At 46.4% G+C, this 17,856-nt stretch overlaps 1 protein-coding gene across 2 annotated transcripts in view; it reads left to right on the top strand.

Annotated features, from left to right (window-relative positions):
- YARS1 (tyrosyl-tRNA synthetase 1) overlaps positions 1-17,063 on the top strand; it is a 37,555-nt gene extending 20,492 nt beyond the window's left edge. For both annotated transcript variants that reach the window (XM_059138099.1, XM_059138100.1), the window contains exons 6-13: positions 1,614-1,706; positions 3,726-3,861; positions 4,358-4,443; positions 11,981-12,116; positions 13,240-13,337; positions 14,147-14,340; positions 15,267-15,408; positions 16,643-17,063. In XM_059138099.1, the coding sequence (XP_058994082.1) occupies positions 1,614-1,706; positions 3,726-3,861; positions 4,358-4,443; positions 11,981-12,116; positions 13,240-13,337; positions 14,147-14,340; positions 15,267-15,408; positions 16,643-16,753 (996 nt within the window). In that variant the 3' untranslated portion in view covers positions 16,754-17,063. The remainder of the gene's footprint in view (positions 1-1,613; positions 1,707-3,725; positions 3,862-4,357; positions 4,444-11,980; positions 12,117-13,239; positions 13,338-14,146; positions 14,341-15,266; positions 15,409-16,642) is intronic.
- Positions 17,064-17,856: the final 793 nt, after the last annotated feature.

Genomic DNA, 17,856 nt, shown 5'->3' with positions numbered 1-17,856 from the left:
TGTGGTCCTTATTCCTGGGATGTGACCTTTCTGGAGTCTCAAACTCAAATCTCAGAGTGTTGACAAAGACCTCTTTACTCTGAGTGAACCTGAACTTCATACTGTCTCCCTAGCATTGTCCATTGTCTAAAATCTCTCTGCAGGTCTCCAGCCTCCCAGCACCTGTTCCCTGCTGGGCTTCCTGGTGTCTTTCTGTATGCACACACAGCTATGAGTCAGCTCATAAATCATTGGGAAATTTTGACTTAGATTTGGGTCGGGGAGCTCGCTTTACTCTAAAACCCTTACCAAATCCCAGCATCCTGGCAGTACTGAACCCCAATCTCTCTCTCCTCTGCTTCATCAGACAGCTCTTCTCTTTTTCTCAGCATCTAGTTTGGAAAAAATGCCCTCAAGGAGAAAGCCAGGGTGAGTATGGGGTCACCTTTGCTTTCCCTCCTTTAAGCTTTGTAGCCCTACTGCTATTGCTGTTGAATGCCTACGAATGGTTATTTTATATATTTCCAGCTTTTAGAGTTGTTTATGGTGACAGGGCAAATCCAATGTAATGTAAAAATCACAATGTAATACTAATAGAAAAGCAGTTGAGAAAACAGACATCTTTTTTTTTTTTTGAGAAAAAGAAAACTTGTTTATGTTATGTACACTATCAAAAGGTTGTGTATTTAACACAATGGAGTATTACTTAGCCTCCCAAAAAATGAAATGTCATCATCTGCAATGACTTGAGTGGAACTAGAGTGTATTATGGAAAGTGCAATATGTTGGTCTGGGGCGCCTGGGTGATTCAGTCGGTTAAGTGTCTGCCTTCAGCTCAGGTCATGATCCCAAGGTTCTGTGATCAAGTCCTGCATCGGGTGCCCCACTGAGGGTGGAGCCTGCTTCTCCCTCTCCCCCTGCTTCCCACTCTCCCTGCTGTGTTCTTTTACTCTGTCAAATAAATAAAGGCTTTAAAAAAGAAAAGAAGTCAGTCAGTCAGGGTAAGAAAAATACCGTATGATCTCACTCACATGGACTCTAAGAAACAAAACAAATGAGGGGAAAAGAGAGAGAGGCAAAGCGAGAAAGAGACTCTCTAATTGTAGAGAACAAACTGATGGTTACCACAGGGGAGGTGGGTGGGGGACAGGAGAAATAGAGGGTGGGGCTTAAGGTGTGTACTTGTTGTGACGAGCACCAGCAGATAAATGGAAGTGTAGAATTTGTAGAATCACTAAATTCGACACCCGAAACTAATATTACGGTGTGTGTTAACTAAGTTTAAGTAAAACCCTTAAATTTTTTTTAATTTTTTAAAGATTTATTTATTTATTTATTTGTCAGAGATCACAAGTAGGCAGAGAGAGGAGGGAAGCAGGCTCCCTGCTTCCCTCCTCTCTCTCTCTCTGCCTGCCTGTGATCTCTGTCTGCCAAATAAATAAAATCTTTAAAAAAAAAAAAAAAAGAGAAGAAAGAAAGGTTGTATGTTCAGTAAAAAAAAAAAAAAAAAATAGAGATTGGAAGAGCTATATCAAACTATCACGTTGCTGGTCAAGTTAGATGAGACTAGGGCACTGAGGAGGAATTTATACTAACAGCAGCTTTTTGTGTTTCTTTCTACCCCCCCCCCCCAGTACCTCCCTGCACTCGGCTACTCAAAACGGGTCCATCTGATGAATCCCATGGTTCCAGGATTAACCGGCAGTAAAATGAGCTCCTCAGAAGAGGTACGTTTGCCAACTCTGACTTGAGTTTAGAAATCCTCAGCAAGAGATAAAAGGATTGAAGACTCAAAAGAAGATTTTCCCTCGCTAACCAGAGTTCTTGTAGATCTGAGTTTCAGGGAATCCGGAGCCATCCAGGTAATTTCAGTGGTTCTTGAATATTGAAGGACCCAGAAGCAGTCCTGATGAGATCCCATCATAACCTTAACACTTTCCCTGCGGTTGGTAAAACGCACAAGCAAAAGTAGTTTCTTTGTTCATAGAACTGTGCTCAACGTCAGCCTTATTCATGAGGCTAGTGAGGCTAGGGTGGCATTTCACCATAGAGCATCTGGATTCTTGGGCTGATGTTTGATGTAACTACCGTGATAAATACAGTATCTTCTAACAGTTAGAAGTTCTGCTTCGGAAGAATACACTTTTGTTTTGATCACTGAGGATACAGAATGGAGGACATAGTGGAAACCCAAAGATGGGAAAGGTTGCGTTCTGGGTTCCCAAACACAGCTGAGCTTCGGAACCACCTAGGGAATTTAAAAACAACAAGAACAAACGTTGCTTTGGCTGTTCTTAGAGATTCTGTGATGAAGTGGTTCTGGGGAACATTAGGAATCTGTATTTTCTTTCAAATTCCACCAGGTGATTCTGACTGAAGTCACATTTGGGTGTTCTTCTAGTTCTTTAAATCTGACTTTTCAATCTTTGATAGATCAGTAAATACACACGTGGAACCTGTTGTTATTTTTTCAAGGAATATATAAAACACTTGTTTTTCTCTGTGTTAAAGTCTTCCTTGTATCAGTTATTTCTCTGACAAAATATCGTATCACTCATCCTGTTTAGTGACTTTCACCATATCTTGGCCCTGGAAGTCAGTGTTAGCAGCAGTTCCTGAACATGATTGCATCAGAATCACTTAGAGAGCTTTTTAAAGATACCAACACCTGGCCCAACCTCAAGAGATTTTGAAGATTTTTTTTTTTGTAATTTATTTGACAGAGAGAGAGAGAGAGATCACAGGTAGGCAGAGAGGCAGGCAGAGAGAGAGGGGGAGAGATTTTGATTCATCTTCCAGTAACTTCCTTTTTTCACCCCAGATGACTCATAGCAGGCATACACAGAGCAGAATTCGGTAACCACTGAACCCAAAGAACCATGCGCTTTCTCACTCCAAAACAAGAAACCGTTTCTACTACCTAAAAAGAGAAGATGGCTCTATTTACTAGATAGTACCTGGGTTGGGGGTTTGCCATGCAGCAAGCCGCTCACATACTGTTTTGGGCGATGACCATGAGTATGCCCCTTTCATAAAATAGTTTCTGGGCCTGGCAGTTTTGGGTAGGTTAAGGAGATAATCCTAGAGAAGGCAGAAACAAAAACAGTAAAAACCTCTGCAAAGATGTTCATTGTACTATTGTATATAATTTGGAAAAATTAGAACATAATCTAACAGTTCAGAGATCACGTTGTCACTAATAACTGGCAGTGTGATACAGCATAAAAATCAGAAGCAAAGGGGCACCCGGGTGGCTCAGTTGTCAAGCGTCTGCCTTTGGCTCAGGTCATGATCCTGGGGTCCAGGGATTGAGCCCTGCATTGGGCTCTCTGCTCGGCAGGCAGCATGCTTCTCCCTCTCCCACTCCCCCTGCTTGTGTTCCCCCTCTCTCTGTCAAATAAATAAATAAAATCTTAAAAAAAAAAAAAAAAAACGCAAAGACTAGGTAGCCCCTCAGAAGTACTTGTAATATAGTCTCAAGTAAAAAAGCAAAGGGTAGACATTTGTTCTCCAACTGCAAGTTTGTAGCTATTCTGCATGTTACAGGCCTGGGAAGAACACAGGAAAACTGAAATCGTGATTTTTGTCAGGTGGCAATATTGTGATGGTTCTTGACTCTGATTAATACTGCTTTTATTAAAGTTGTTAATGTTTAAACCTCTGTTTTAAAAAAAAAAAACACACAGATTAGTTGAGCATATCTCCTTCCCCACCATAAGTGGTCCCTTCTTCTCTGTGGCTTCTAGGAGTCCAAGATTGATCTTCTTGACCGGAAGGAAGATGTGAAGAAAAAACTCAAGAAGGCCTTCTGTGAGCCAGGGAATGTGGAGAACAATGGGGTTCTGTCCTTCATCAAGCATGTCCTCTTTCCCCTCAAGTCTGGTAAGACACTCGCTGATTGCTTCTCGGAGGCCAGGCAGAGGGAGCAGAGCTAGTACTGTGATCATCCTTGGGTTTGGTTAAGAGTCTTCCTTCGGGCTTCCCTCTGACTTCTCATAGACCAGAGTACATTTGCACTTGGGATGTGATTTCATTGCCCATGAGATTGTCACCAGGTTGGGTTCTAAGCAGAGTGTCAAGGTGGGTGGCGGTTGTAGAAATGCAGGTGGGCCCAGGCATGCCGAATTAGAGCAAGACGAAAGAAATGTAAGGCACAATCCTTCCCCTTGAGCATGGGTGCCAGCTGGGTTGCTGGCTCATCTGATTTAAGAACATTAAGATATATAAATATATATATCATATAATAAAGTTGAAATGTATAATAGAATAAAAATTGAAAATGTATAACAGAAACTACAAGTATCCGTACCATTTGAGCTAGGACTGCTGACTTTGCCATTATTGATGAGTTTGTTGGCATGGATCCTTTGTCTTACAGAGTTTGTGATCCTTCGAGATGAGAAGTGGGGTGGGAACAAAACCTATACTTCTTACTTGGACCTGGAAAAGGACTTCGCTGACGAGGTAATCCCAGAGGAGGAGAAATCCCCCCCGAATTCCTTCTGCCAGACCTCTCCTTGGCCTAGCCAGCTTTCTAGCACCTGCCCCAAGTCTCCACTTGATGCTCTCCAGGGCTGTGTATCACGGGCAGTGGCTTAATGAGGATTCGGGTGGTTCACAGGTTAGGCAAACAAATGGCACAAAGCTAAAATATTGGTGTCCTAATCATTCTGCAAAGGATTTAACCTGGAATGACGGACCAAACCCAGCAAGGTGAAGCATTTCAGGGACAGGTGCAAAGTCAGAGTTCAGAAAAGAAACACCTAGGAAAGGACAGCATAGAGGATCCTGCTGACCTCAAGAGACAGCTTCAGAAAAGAATTCCTGGGTACCCATGAGTTTGGCACCACGGTGAGGGCTGGCATTACAGAGGATTAAATCCTCACGAAGTTCAAGGTCCAGAAGGAAAGGCGGACGTGTAAATAAACATCATTGCCGTGTGGCTGTGCCATGATGGTATATACGTGGTATATACGTGGTCCAGAGCGAAGACGGGAGGAAGTGATTACCTGGCTATGGGGAAAGCTTTGCAGAGGAGATGACATCCAAACAGAGGGAATAAATTGTGCACAGACACAGGAAGATGAAATAGCACGGTACAGAATCCCAAGTGGTTTGGTCTGACAAACTGGCGGAGTGTTGTGGGTGAGCCAGGCAGGGCCAGGTCCTAAAGGGAAGATGTGATAGTGGTGCATATGGGAAGGAAATGAGGGCTTTTGATTGGTTCTGACGTTGGGTTGAATCAGCAGTGTGATTGGGCTGTTGGAAATGTGAACGGGGTCTTGCTGTAAGATATGGAAAATGTGGAGTCTGGAACCAGGGAGTCCATTCAGTTCTCTGCTGGTGTGAATACATTTAGGGCTTTGCATCCAGGTCTGGACTTCTATTTTATGAGGTTTGTTAGACAGTCTGGGCTGTGTTGGGGAGACGAAGGGGGCTGTGTTAGGGAACAGAGCAAAACCTTTGTTGCAGAGGCACAGTTGAAAGAACTGGGGATGTGTGGCTGGGAATCAGGCCTGCGTTCGGTGCTCCTCAGACTCATGGCAGACTCTCTCGCGGGGGACGGGTTCGATTTCTTCCTGTGGCCCCAGAGGGCTAAGCCAGGCCTGCGGGTGGGACATGTTCAGGTTCAACATCAGGGAGAGCCGTGCAGCAACCTTTGTTGGATGGCAGTAGGCCAGGCTGCCTCACCTGACCTCACGTCCCCATCACTGAGGTATTCAGGCAGAGGCCAGAAGGCCCCTGCAGGCAACACGGTGTGAGGGTTTGAACATCAAATAGAGGAAAAGTCTCCATGACCTCGGAGCTCTGCGGCCCTTAAGGCCCATTTTCTTGGATGTTTCACAGCCATTGCTCTGAAGCCCTCTACGTGCAGTCTGAGGCAGCCACAAAACCCACACGTCACTCCTCAGCCCCGTGAACAGTGATCTGTGGAAATAACGAGAAGGGTAGAAGAAGTGGGTCTGAAGAAAAGCCTAGAACAGCACTAGCCCATAGAACTTTCTATGAGGGCCGGCACATTCGGGGTGTGCTCTCTCACGTGGCTGCCGCTGGTCATGTGTGGTCAGCCTTTCTGTGAGCCCCGTGCTACTGAGAAACTGAATCGTACTTGACACTCAGGTAGCCCCATGCGGCTAGCGGCTGTCATACTGGACAGAGCAGGTCTAAAGCTTTTCTGATGTTAAAAACTAAACATTCCGAAAGAAATGAGAGAATATCAGAAGCAAAAATGGAGGCACTGTTGTATTACAGGTATCCACAGCTAAGAGATAACCCCTCAGAATATCTAGCGGAGCCTCTCCGGCCAGATTTGGGATATAAAAGTACTAGTTACGGGACACAAGAAGAAGAATCAAATGGTTGTGCCCCTGCCCCGTACTAGTATCACTCACCATATTCACCCACATTACGGGATTGAATCCTCATTCTGACTCTCTGAGATATAGGTATTCTCTTCAATTTTTGAGTAAAGCATCCCAAACTTAGAGGGGTTAAGTGCGTGGTTCAGGGTCATACAGCTAGCTGGGACTCTAGTCCCCGTCTGTCTAATGTCCTTGCTCTCTCTTCTCGCTCGCCCAGCTCCCTGCAAGGCTATCTCCTTGGATTGCCTCTGTGGGTGTTTCTCCGCCTGTAAATAGCCCCTGGTTCATGCCACCACTCAAAACATGAATGGGGGGAATTTGATTAATAAAAGAATTTGAAGAATTTGAAGAAGAATATGATTAAGAAAAATGTTCAGCCTCAAAAAAAAAAGTTCAGCCTCTAAAATCCCTCAAGTTATTGCAGCTCAGGTCATGATCTCGGGGTCATGAGATGCAGCCCCACACTGGCCTCCACTCTAGACATGTAGCCTGCTTCAAGTTCTCTCTCTTTCTCTCCCTCTGACCCCCAGGCCTGCGTGCGCTCTGTCTCTCAAATAAATAAATAAATAAATAAATAAATAAATCTTTCATTGATTTCTGCTCTTGATCTTTATTATTTCTCTTCTGCTGAGTTTAGGCTTTATATGCTTTTCTTTCTCCAGCTCCTTTAGGGTTAGGTTGTGTACTTGAGATCTTTCTTGTTTCTTGAGAAAGGTTTATATGGCTATATACTTTCTTCGCAGGACTATGTCCTTTGACTCTGTGTCCCAAAGACTCTGAACAGTTGTGTTTTCATTTTCATTTGTTTCCATGAATTTTTAAAATTCTTCTTTAATTTCCTGGTTGACCCATTCTTTCTTGAGTAGGATGCCCTTTAACTTCCATGTATTTGAGTTCTTTCCAGCTTTTCTCTTGTGATTGAGTTCTAGCTTCGGAGCATTGTGGACTGAAAATATGCAGGGAATGATCCCAATCTTTTGCTACCAACTGAGACCTGATTTCTGACCCAAGATGTGATCTATTCTGGAGAATGTTACATGTGCACTAGAGAAGAAGGTGTATTCTGTTGCTTTGGGATGGAATGTTCTGAATATACCTGTGATGTCCATCTGGTCCAGTGTGTCATTTAAAGTCCTTATTTCCTTGTTGATCTTTTGCTTAGATGATCTGTCCATTTCAGTGAGGGGGTGTTAATGGTTTTTACTAACACTAAGGTGTTTACTATTATTGTATTGTTGTTGATCTGTTTCTTTGATTTTGTTATTAACTGGCTAATATAATTGTCTACTCCCATGTTAGGGGCATATATATTTAAAATTGATAGATCTTCTTGTTGGACAGTCCCTTTAAGTATGACATAATGTCCTTCCTTATCTCTTACTATAGTCTTTGGCTTAAAATCTTAGTTATCTGTTACAAGGATTGCCACCCCAGCTTTCTTTTGATGTCTATTAGCATGGTAAATTGTTTTCCACCCCCTCACCTTAAATCTGGAGGTGTCTTTGGGTCTAAAATGAGTTTCTTTTTTTTTTTTTTTTTACGATTTTATTTATCACAAGTAGGCAGAGAGGCAGGCAGGAAGGGATAGGGGGAAGCAGGCTCCCCACTGAGCAGAGAGCCCGATGCAGGGCTCGATCCCAGGACCCCGAGATCATGACCTAAGTGGAAGACAGAGGCTTAACCCACTGAGCCACCCAGGCGCCCCTAAAATGAATTTCTTCTGGACAGTGTATCAATGGGTCTTAGTTTTTTATCCATTCTGATACTTCTTGTCTTTTAATTGGAGGATTTAGCCCATTTACATTCAGGGTAACTATTGAAAGGTGTGAATTTACTGCCGTTATATTGCCTATAAGGTGACTGTTACCGTATATTGTCTCTGTTCCTTTCTGGTCTGTGTTACTTTTAGGCTCTCTCTTTACTTATAGGACCCCTTTCAATATTTCCTGTAGGGCTGCTTTGGTGTTTGCAAATTCTTTTAGTTTTTGTTTGTCCTGGAAGTTTTTTAATCTCTCCTTCCATTTTCAATGACAGGCTAGCTGGATATAGTATTCTTGGCTGCATATTTTTCTCATTCAATGCTCTAAATATATCATGCCAGTCCTTTCTGGCTTGCCAGGTCTCTGTGGATAGGTCTGCTGCCCGTCTAATATTTCTACCATTGTATGTTACAGACCTCTTGTCCCGAGCTGCTTTCAGGATTTTCTCTTTGTCACTAAGACTTGTAAGTTTTACTATTAGATGATGGGGTGTGGACCTATTTTTTACTGATTTTGAGAGGGAGTACCCTGTGCCTCCTGGATTTTGATGCTTGTTCCCTTCACCAAATTAGGGAAATTCTCTGCTATAATTTGCTCCAATACACCTTCTGCCTCTCTTTTTCTTCTTTCTTCTGGAATCCCAATTATTCTAATATTGTTTCATCTTATGGTATCACTTATCTCTCAAATTCTTCCCTTGTGGTCCAGTAGTTGCTCAGCTTCTTTATTCTCCATCATTTGGTCTTCTATATCGCTAATTCTTTCTTCTGCATCATTTATCATAACAGTAAGAGCCTCCTTTTTTTTTTTTTAGATTTTATTTTATTTATTTGACAGACAGAGATCACAGGTAGGCAGAGAGGCAGGCAGAGAGAGGAAGGGAAGCAGGCTCCCTGCTGAGCAGAGAGCCCGATGCAGGGCTCAATCCCAGGACCCTGGAATCATGACCTGAGCCAAAGGCAGAGGCTTTAACCGACTGAGCCACCCAGGCGCCCCTGAACCTACATTTTTTATTTCCCCTTATTAATAGCTTTTTTTATTTCAACTTGGTTAGATTTTAGTTCTTTTATTTCTCCCGATAGGGATTTTATTTTTCCAGAAAAGGACTCTCCAATATCTTCCATGCTTTTTTTGAGCCCAGCTAGCACCTTGAGAATCATTCTGAACTCTAGTTCTGACATATTACCAATGTCCATATTGATTAGGTTCTTAGCCATTGGTTCTGCCTCTTGTTCTTTTTTTTGTGCTGTTTTTCTGCCTTGTCATTTTATCCAGATATGAATAGATGAATGAGAGAACAAAATACTAAAAGAGTAGCAATAACCCCAGAAAAATATGTACTAACCAAATCAGAAGAGACCCGAAACTGGGTGGAAAAGGGGAACAACAACAACAACTATATATATATATATATATATATATATATATATATATACACACACACACACACACATATATACACATATATGTACACATGTGTGTGTATAGTTGTTTATTTATATAATATATAATATAAATATATAAATATTTATTTCTGTATATATGTATATATATATACATATATATATGTATGTGTGTGTGTGTGTGTGTGTATGTCAGACTGGTGAATAGAGTAGAGCCCCACACTTGATTTTGGGTGTATTTTAATCTGTTAGAAGAAACTACCTCCCAAAATTTTAAAGAAAGATAAACTTATATATACAAAAATAAGGGTAAATATGATGAAGGGATGGAATATGACTATAAAGATGAAAATTTAAAGATTCTAGAAAAAGAATTGATAAGTTGTTTGAAAAAAGAAAAAAGAAGAAAGAATGTGATCAGGCTGGAGATTAGGACAAAGCTGTGTGCTAGATTTAGGGTACATTTTGATCTATTAAAAGAAATTGTATCCCAGAATTTTAAAGAAAAAAAAAAACCTGTGTGTATACAAATACAAGGTTAAATTCAATGAAGGGATAAAATGTCACTATAATGATGAAAATTAGAAAAGATTTTTTAAAAGATATTGAGAGGATAAAATAGTTAAGAAATGTTAAAATAGGGACGCCTGGGTGGCTCAGTTGGTTAAGCAGCTGCCTTCGGCTCAGGTCATGATCCCAGCGTCCTGGGATCGAGTCCCACATCGGGCTCCTTGCTCAGCAGGGAGCCTACTTCTCCCTCTGCCTCTGCCTGCCATTCTGTCTGCCTGTGCTCACTCTCTCTCCCTCTCTCTGACAAATAAATAAAAAATCTTAAAAAAAAAAAAAAAAAAAGAAATGTTAAAATAGGAAAGAGGAAAAATTTTTAAAAATAGAATAAGAAAAAAATAAAATTAAAAAAATATAACTTTGAAAGACTAAAGGCTCATGGGGAAGAAAGCCATGAATTCTATGTGTTGCTTTCCCTTAGCTCTGGCACCCTGCAGTTCTCATTGATCAGTAAACTTGGTCTTGGTTGGATTTTCTTGCTGATCTTCTGGGGGAGGGGCCTGTTGATGTGATTCTCAAATGTCTTTGCCTGAAGTGGAATTGCACCACATTTGCCAGGGGCGAGGCTAAGTAATCTTCGCAGTTTTGGGCTCCCTGAACACTTTCCATACAGCTTTGGAGGACAGGAGTGAAGATGGCAGCCTCCCAGCCCCTGGCCCATAGGAGCCGAGAGCTCAGGGCCCCACTTCTCAGTGCAACCTCAGAGAAAAGCAGTCCATCCCTCCCGTCTCCCTGGTCTCCCGCCGCACTCTGAGCTCACCTGGCCTGTGACCGAGCGTTTCTGTCTCTGGTGCACGGCCCTGTTTGCAGTCTCCAAATCCAGCAGATCCTGTCGCGCATTCCCCCACCACTCCTCCTAGAGGAGAAAAGAGGAGGTCCCTCCAGATCTGCCACTTGTGGGGTCCCTGCTTGAAGAGCAGTGGCCTGACTATGCCTCCATCATGGTTTAAGGTGACCCTGAGCTGAGAGCTCACTCCTCAGCTCCCTCTCTGCAGCCGGCTTCCCTGCTCTGATACTTGGGAGCTCTGCCACCACTCAGACACCCCTGGTCTTTTTATGTCCCCGTGGGTCCTGAGACCACACTGTCCCCATGAGGGCTTCACACCTGGCTTAGCCTCTGGAGTGACATCCCTCTGCGGAGCAGACTTCTAAATGTTCCGATTTTGTGCTCCACTGCTCTTTCACTTGCCGGGAGCCGGCCCCTTCCTCTGTGGTCTGTCTTCCCTTATGTTGCCTCGGATTCACTTCTCCACCCATCCTGCCTTCCAGAAAGATGTCAATTTTCTAGATTTGCTAGATTTCCTAGAATTGCTGCTCCTCTTCTCCTCCACCTCCCATTGAGTTTGTAGGTGTTCAGAATGGTTTGATAACTATCTAGCTGAACTTCTGGGACCTGATGATATCTCAGTCTCCTACTCCTCCACCATCTTGCTCCTCCCCAAATAAAAAAATCTTTTTTTTTTTTTTTTAAGATTTATTTATTTATTTGACAGGGAGAAAGAGACAGCAAGAGATGGAACACAAGCAGGGGGAGTGGGAGAGGGAGAAGCAGGCTTCCCACCGAGCAGGGAGTCCAATGCGGGGCTCGATCCCAGGACCCTGGGATCATGACCTTAGCCAAAGGCAGCTGCTTAACAACTGAGCCACCCAGGCACCCTCAAATAAATAAATCCTAATAAGATACAATCCCTCAAGTTAGGATGGAATTCAGAGTCAAAAGACCTAAATCTCGGGCAAGAAAGAGAATCTTTCTGAACCTGTGTCCTCCTCTTGGCTTTGTCAGCTTCACAGGGCTGCTCTGAGGGTCAGCGGCCTGCACCCTACACCACACATTGTCGTTAGTAGACTCAGATGTGTCATGCCCCCGCTCAGGTAGCTCCCCTCACCGGCCATTTGCACACTTCCACAGGTTGTACATCCTGGAGACCTGAAGAATTCTGTGGAGGTCGCCCTGAACAAGTTGCTGGATCCTATCCGGGAAAAGTTTAACACCCCTGCCCTGAAGAAACTGACCAGCGCTGCCTACCCAGAGCCCTCCAAGCAGAGTAAGGCCAGCCCGGGAGGTCGGGGGCCAAGGGCTGCATGATGTCATCACGAAAGAGCACCTTTCGGTGGGCTTCTGAAAAGGGTCTGTCTTTAACCTACTGAGCCACCCAGGCGCCCCTGAAAAGGGTCTGTCTTAAATCAAGAGCCCGAGAAGCTAGGGGGTCGGAAGTGCAGGAATATCCTAGACCATTGACTTCTGGAATGGAACTTGAGTCATCAGGATTTAGGTTTGGGCGATACTGTGATTACACCCTGTTGTCCCAGCCCACTGGTGTGAGACATGTACTGTGATCCTTCGCTCAGTCCTTCAGTTAAGGGAGCAGTTGGGTGAGACCATGAAGGAACAGAGCTGCTCAGAGCCTGCACAGCTCCTTCGGAAAGCTCACCTTCAGCTTTGCCCAATTCCTTTCCGTATGCTTTTGACTGGCTCTTAGCTGGCTATCCACTTAACCCATGACACTGAGATATCAACATGGATGGTTTTGTGTGACTCTCCCAACTCAATAAATGTATGTGGAGAGCACAAATGGAAACACCTAAAGGTAGCCAAGCTACTACTGCCCCCCGCCCCGTTTCCTCCCCGCCAGCTAATACCTGAGGGAAACAATAGATGAAAATCTGGCATGTCACTTCTCAAAGGTTGCTGATCCTGTTGTTTTTTTGGGTTTTTGTTTTTGTTTTGTTTTGTTTTTTAAGATTTTATTTGTTTGTTTGACAGAGATCACAAGTAGGCAGAGCCTGGGGGAAGCAGGCTCCCTGCTGAGCAGAGAGGCAGATGTGGGGCTCCATCCCAGGACCCTGAGATCATGACCTGAGCTGAAGGCAGAGGCTTAACCCACTGAGCCGCCCAGGCGCCCTGCTGATCCTGTTTTAAGGAAGACACAACTAGGGGGCCCTTGGCTGGCTCATTGGTAGAGCCTACGACTCTTGAGCTCGGGGTCATGAGTTTGAGTCCCATATTAGGTGTAGAGATGACTTCAAAAAGAGAAAAGATAGAACCAAAGGGGTAGATTCTGGGGTTCTACATGAAACCCTGCTAGTGTTCCCAGTGTGTGTGTGTCAGCGATTGACCTGTCATCGCGAAGGAGGGTTCTGACCCTTTGGGGCTCTTCTCATTCCCAGAGCCAGTTGCCAAAGGCCCTGCCAAGAATTCAGAACCAGAAGAGGTCATCCCGTCCCGGCTGGATATCCGCGTGGGGAAAATCATTAGCGTGGAGAAGGTACTCATTTTTCACCACATCCCAGAGAGGCAGGTGGGGTCATGTTTGTTGTTTCCATCTGAAGGAAACCTGGCCTGGGATGAGAAGTTACGTCCCTGAGGTCACACTGCAAGTCAAAACGCAGGTGCCTCATTGCACGTGTCAGGCTTTTCCCTTTGCTGCCTCTGGACCTTGTGCAACCAGACACAGCCAGGAACTCGGGGTGGGGGGAGGATATTAGAGGGAGCTTGCTTGTCCATTAAATCCGGTCCCTAGACTCCTCTGGTCTGCACCAGCTTGTCTGGTCTTAGCTGCAGGCCTTATCTCAGATCAGCCACTTCATCCTGCTGTCCCATCCCCCACACCCCTGAAAATGGGGAAGGGAGAGGAAAAGGGACCTGCAGCCAGGGACCTGGGACCATTGTGAACTTTTTTTCCTCTACCAGCATTCTTTTTCACAGCTACGGAAACAACTTTGAGGTAGCTGCGGGTGCTCATTGAGATGGCAAGGCCAGCGCTGTCCTCCATCCTCCTCCAGGCTGGGGCAGTGTGTGGCCGTAATGGTCACCACCCAGAAGGTCCAGGCCACTTAACCTCTAGGGGATATTGCTCGCCCTTCCTTTTACTCGAAGCCTGCCTCTTGGCAGACAGTAAAATGAACCCTCCTGACCCATCCTCCGGTCTGCTATCTGGGACCTGGAGAGAGTTTGCTCCAGGGGCCCCTGAGGAGCCAATGCCGGGGAGTGGTGCCCACCACGGCGCTCAGGGCTCCCTGGTGCTACCCGTGACCCAGTGCGTTATGATCCCATCCGGGCTGACCTCTCGCACAGCACCCGGATGCAGACAGCCTGTATGTGGAGAAGATTGATGTGGGGGAAGCCGAGCCTCGGACTGTGGTGAGCGGCCTGGTGCAGTTCGTGCCCGAGGAAGAGCTGCGGGACCGGCTGGTGGTGGTCCTGTGCAACCTGAAGCCCCAGAAGATGAGAGGCATTGAGTCCCAAGGCATGCTTCTGTGCGCCTCCACGTGAGTGAGAACCGGGGGCAGAGAGGGGGAGGGAATGGGCCCATGCAACACCCTTCCCCACGCCAGGTGGACGCCCTGAGGACCCAGTCCAAAAGATGAAGGAATGAGTTCCTGGACACGTAACTGCGAATAATGCGCTTTACCTAAAGTCAGTTTTTTTTGTTTTTTTTTTTAAAGATTTTATTTATTCCTTTGACAGAGACAGATCAGAAGTAGGCAGAGAGGAAGGCAGAGAGAGGAGGAAGCAGGCTCCCTACCAAGCAGAGAGCCCGATGTGGGACTCGATCCCAGGACCCTGAGATCATGACCTGAGCTGAAGGCAGAGGCTTTAACCCACTGAGCCACCCAGGCGCCCCTACCTAAAGTCAGTTTTTTTTTTTTTTTTTTTAAAGACTTTATTTATTTATTTGACAGAGAGAAATCACAAGTAGATGGAGAGGCAGGCAAAGAGAGAGAGAGGGAAGCAGGCTCTCTGCTGAGCAGGGAGCCCGATGTGGGACTCGATCCCAGGACTCTGAGATCATGACCTGAGCCGAAGGCAGCGGCTCAACCCACTGAGCCACCCAGGCGCCCTAAAGTCAGTTTTATTAAGACAGAAATCCGGAGGCTTGGAGCAGTAGGCATATGCCGGAGTCTCTCTCCCAGTTAAGAGTCGGAGCCAGGAGTCCTACCTGATTCCGACTGGCCGATCGGACCTTGCTTCTGTTATGTCCTGCTTCCTCCTGCAGAAAGCCCAGATTTGGGTCTCTCTCCAGACAGAGCATTTCGGGGTAGCCGAGATCAGCCCATCCCAGTAGCATCCCCGTAGCCCATCCCAGTAGCTCCGCCCTGAGGGCACCTATGTAGAGGCCCTAAAGCCTTGGCTTCCACAGCAGCTGCAGGCGGGCCACAGCCTCACTCCTCCCTCATCCTGTGTGTCTTCTCAGAGAGGGGGTGACCCGCCAGGTGGAGCCTCTGGACCCTCCTGCAGGCTCTGCTCCCGGTGAGCGAGTGTTCGTGAAGGGCTATGAGAAGGGCCAGCCAGATGAAGAGCTTAAGCCCAAGAAGAAAGTCTTCGAGAAGTTGCAGGTCAGTAGCTGGCCATGCCTGCTCTCTTGCCTGGGCCGCCTGGACTGGGTCCCCAGACTCCCCAGAGTCCACCTCGGCCCCTCCCCCACCCTTCCTGCCTCTGTGCCTCTCCCTTCCTCCATCCAGACCTTTTGGGGAGGGGGGGGTAGGCACCTGCAGAGCATGGGAACCCTCACAGGGACTGAGCCCCAACAGACCCCTTGAGGCACTGTGTGGGGGACTCAGACATTTCCTCTTCTGATCTTCAGTCCAGAGCACAGCATTACCCCTGTTTTATCTGGCGGGTTACCTGCCAAGGCCACACAGGGTCCCTAGAAGCCATGGAGCCAGGATTCCCCCCGCCCCACCCTGGTCTTGGAGCACTCATTCTCTCTCTGCCTTCTGGGGCATGGACTCTAACACAGCGTGTCCCCGCGACCCCTGAATGCATTCCTTCCTTCATCAAGTCCTGAGCCCCTGATAGGTATGTCAGCCCCTGTTCTAGGAGCTCCGGGCTACATCATGAACCAAGCAGCCACTGTTTCCTCTCCTCGTGGAGCTAACACGATACGTGTGACCTTCCCTATCAATCCCGCCTTTCCTGGCTCAGCCAGGGTATGTCTGGGGGGCATTTAGAGTGCTTTCTACCTGTTGCTTCGCCCTGCTTGTGGCAGGCTTGTTTTCACCCACTCCCTCCTCTCCGACTTTTCCAGGCTGCTTTTTTGGATCACTTACTTTTCCAGGCTATAAAATAGGCTTCCAATGTAGAACCATCCAAAGTATAGGGAACATGAAAGAGACAAAATATCCATAGTCCTGACACCTAGTTCCTGCGAAATAGCATTAGTGATTATTTCTTCGTGGACCCCTTCAGCGCAGGGAGGTAATATATTTACAGTTTTGAGTCCCGCCATATGTTTATTTTTCTCTTTAACTGGATGCCAGAAAAACTTCCCTGTCTTCTTAAATACTGAGCGGTGATCGGATTGTGCAGTAGTAAATCGTAATTGTCATAATGTGACAAAATTATTTAACCTTGTTAGACATGGAAGTTGTTCTCAGGTTTTCACTATTGGAACGCTGCTGTCTTGGTACATAGTTCTTTGCACTTACTCGTGACCATTTCCCTGAACTAAATGCCTCAGGTGGGCAGACTTGCTGGTGTGGAGAGAGAGGCACAGGAGACCCTGGGGAAGGGCTGTCGTCCACGCCTCCCCTCACCACCCCATTCATGGCTTCTGTTTACTCTGTGCAGGCTGACTTTAAAACCTCTGAGGACTGCATCGCACAGTGGAAGCAAACCAACTTCATGACCAAGCTGGGGTGTGTCTCCTGTAAATCGCTGAAAGGGGGGAACATCAGCTAGCTACCCCAGCATCCTGCTCCCTTCTCCCATCTCCCCAAGTCATCTGCTGTCTCAGTTTGCTCTGTCCTATGCCCATTTACCCACCTCCCAGGACACCAAAGCAGGAAGTTGGGGACGTTATCAGGGGTGGAACTCAGTAAGTAAGCCGGAGCTCAGCCTCCCCAGAATCCAGAACCATCCTGTTCCGACTGCCCTGAGCTCCAGGGTGGTAATGTGGGCGGGGTGGCCACGGGGAGTCTCCACTCTACCTTCTTCCCCTGGCAGCTGACTGGAGAAATCTGGTTTCAATAGAACTCATACAAAAAGTTTATGCCACAGTCCTTCTAATTGGAAAAATATTGGTTCCCGTGTTTTCCTAGAGTTTTCCCGGCAGCTGTGCCTCGGTCTGGGATCTGGTGCCTGAACTGGGCTAATTACAACCTTTCCCCAACAGGAAATTGTGGGATTTGAAAAGGAAAGGGAGGGGAAAACAGAGAACCTAGCGGTCTACCAAGCAGTGGGCAGCCTTCCCCAGTGCCTGGCAACCCTGAGGCCCGGCCCCATTTCTTTCCCTTGATCCTGCTGGGTTGAGACATTCCCTAAACCCGCTGTGTGTTAATATCAGAAGTAAGGCAGACGGCACAGCCTGAATCTTTGTTCAGAGCGAGGGGTACTTCTTCATAAGGCATCAGGATCAGAATCCTTGTCATTGTCATGAATTCGAATAAACAGTCCGAAAACGAGTGTCTAGACGGGGCCTGTTTGCAAGCCGGGCTGTAGGAACACAAGTTTGGAGCAGCTGCTGGACCACTCACCCAGGCTAGGCCCTTGTATCCTGGACTTTTGACCCTGTAATAGGGGATGGGGCTGGCAGGGGGTGTGGGGGGAGGGCCGTGTGTGAACTGGGTAGATCGTAGACACTTTGACTTTTCCTTTGGCGATAAAAGCAGAAGAGGCCGGGGTGTCTGGATGGCTCTGTCAATTGAGCGCCAGACTTGATTTCCACTCAGGTCAGGATCTCAGGGTTTTGAGATGAAGCCCTGCATCAGGCTCCGCCCTGGATGCAGAGCCTGCTTAAGAGTCAAGCAAAAAAAAAAAGCAGAAGAGGCCCCTGTGGGGTCCAG

This window comes from Mustela lutreola, chromosome 10 (assembly GCF_030435805.1).
Source record: "Mustela lutreola isolate mMusLut2 chromosome 10, mMusLut2.pri, whole genome shotgun sequence".
NCBI lineage: Eukaryota > Metazoa > Chordata > Mammalia > Carnivora > Mustelidae > Mustela > Mustela lutreola.
This window is presented reverse-complemented; position numbering and strand designations above follow the sequence as displayed.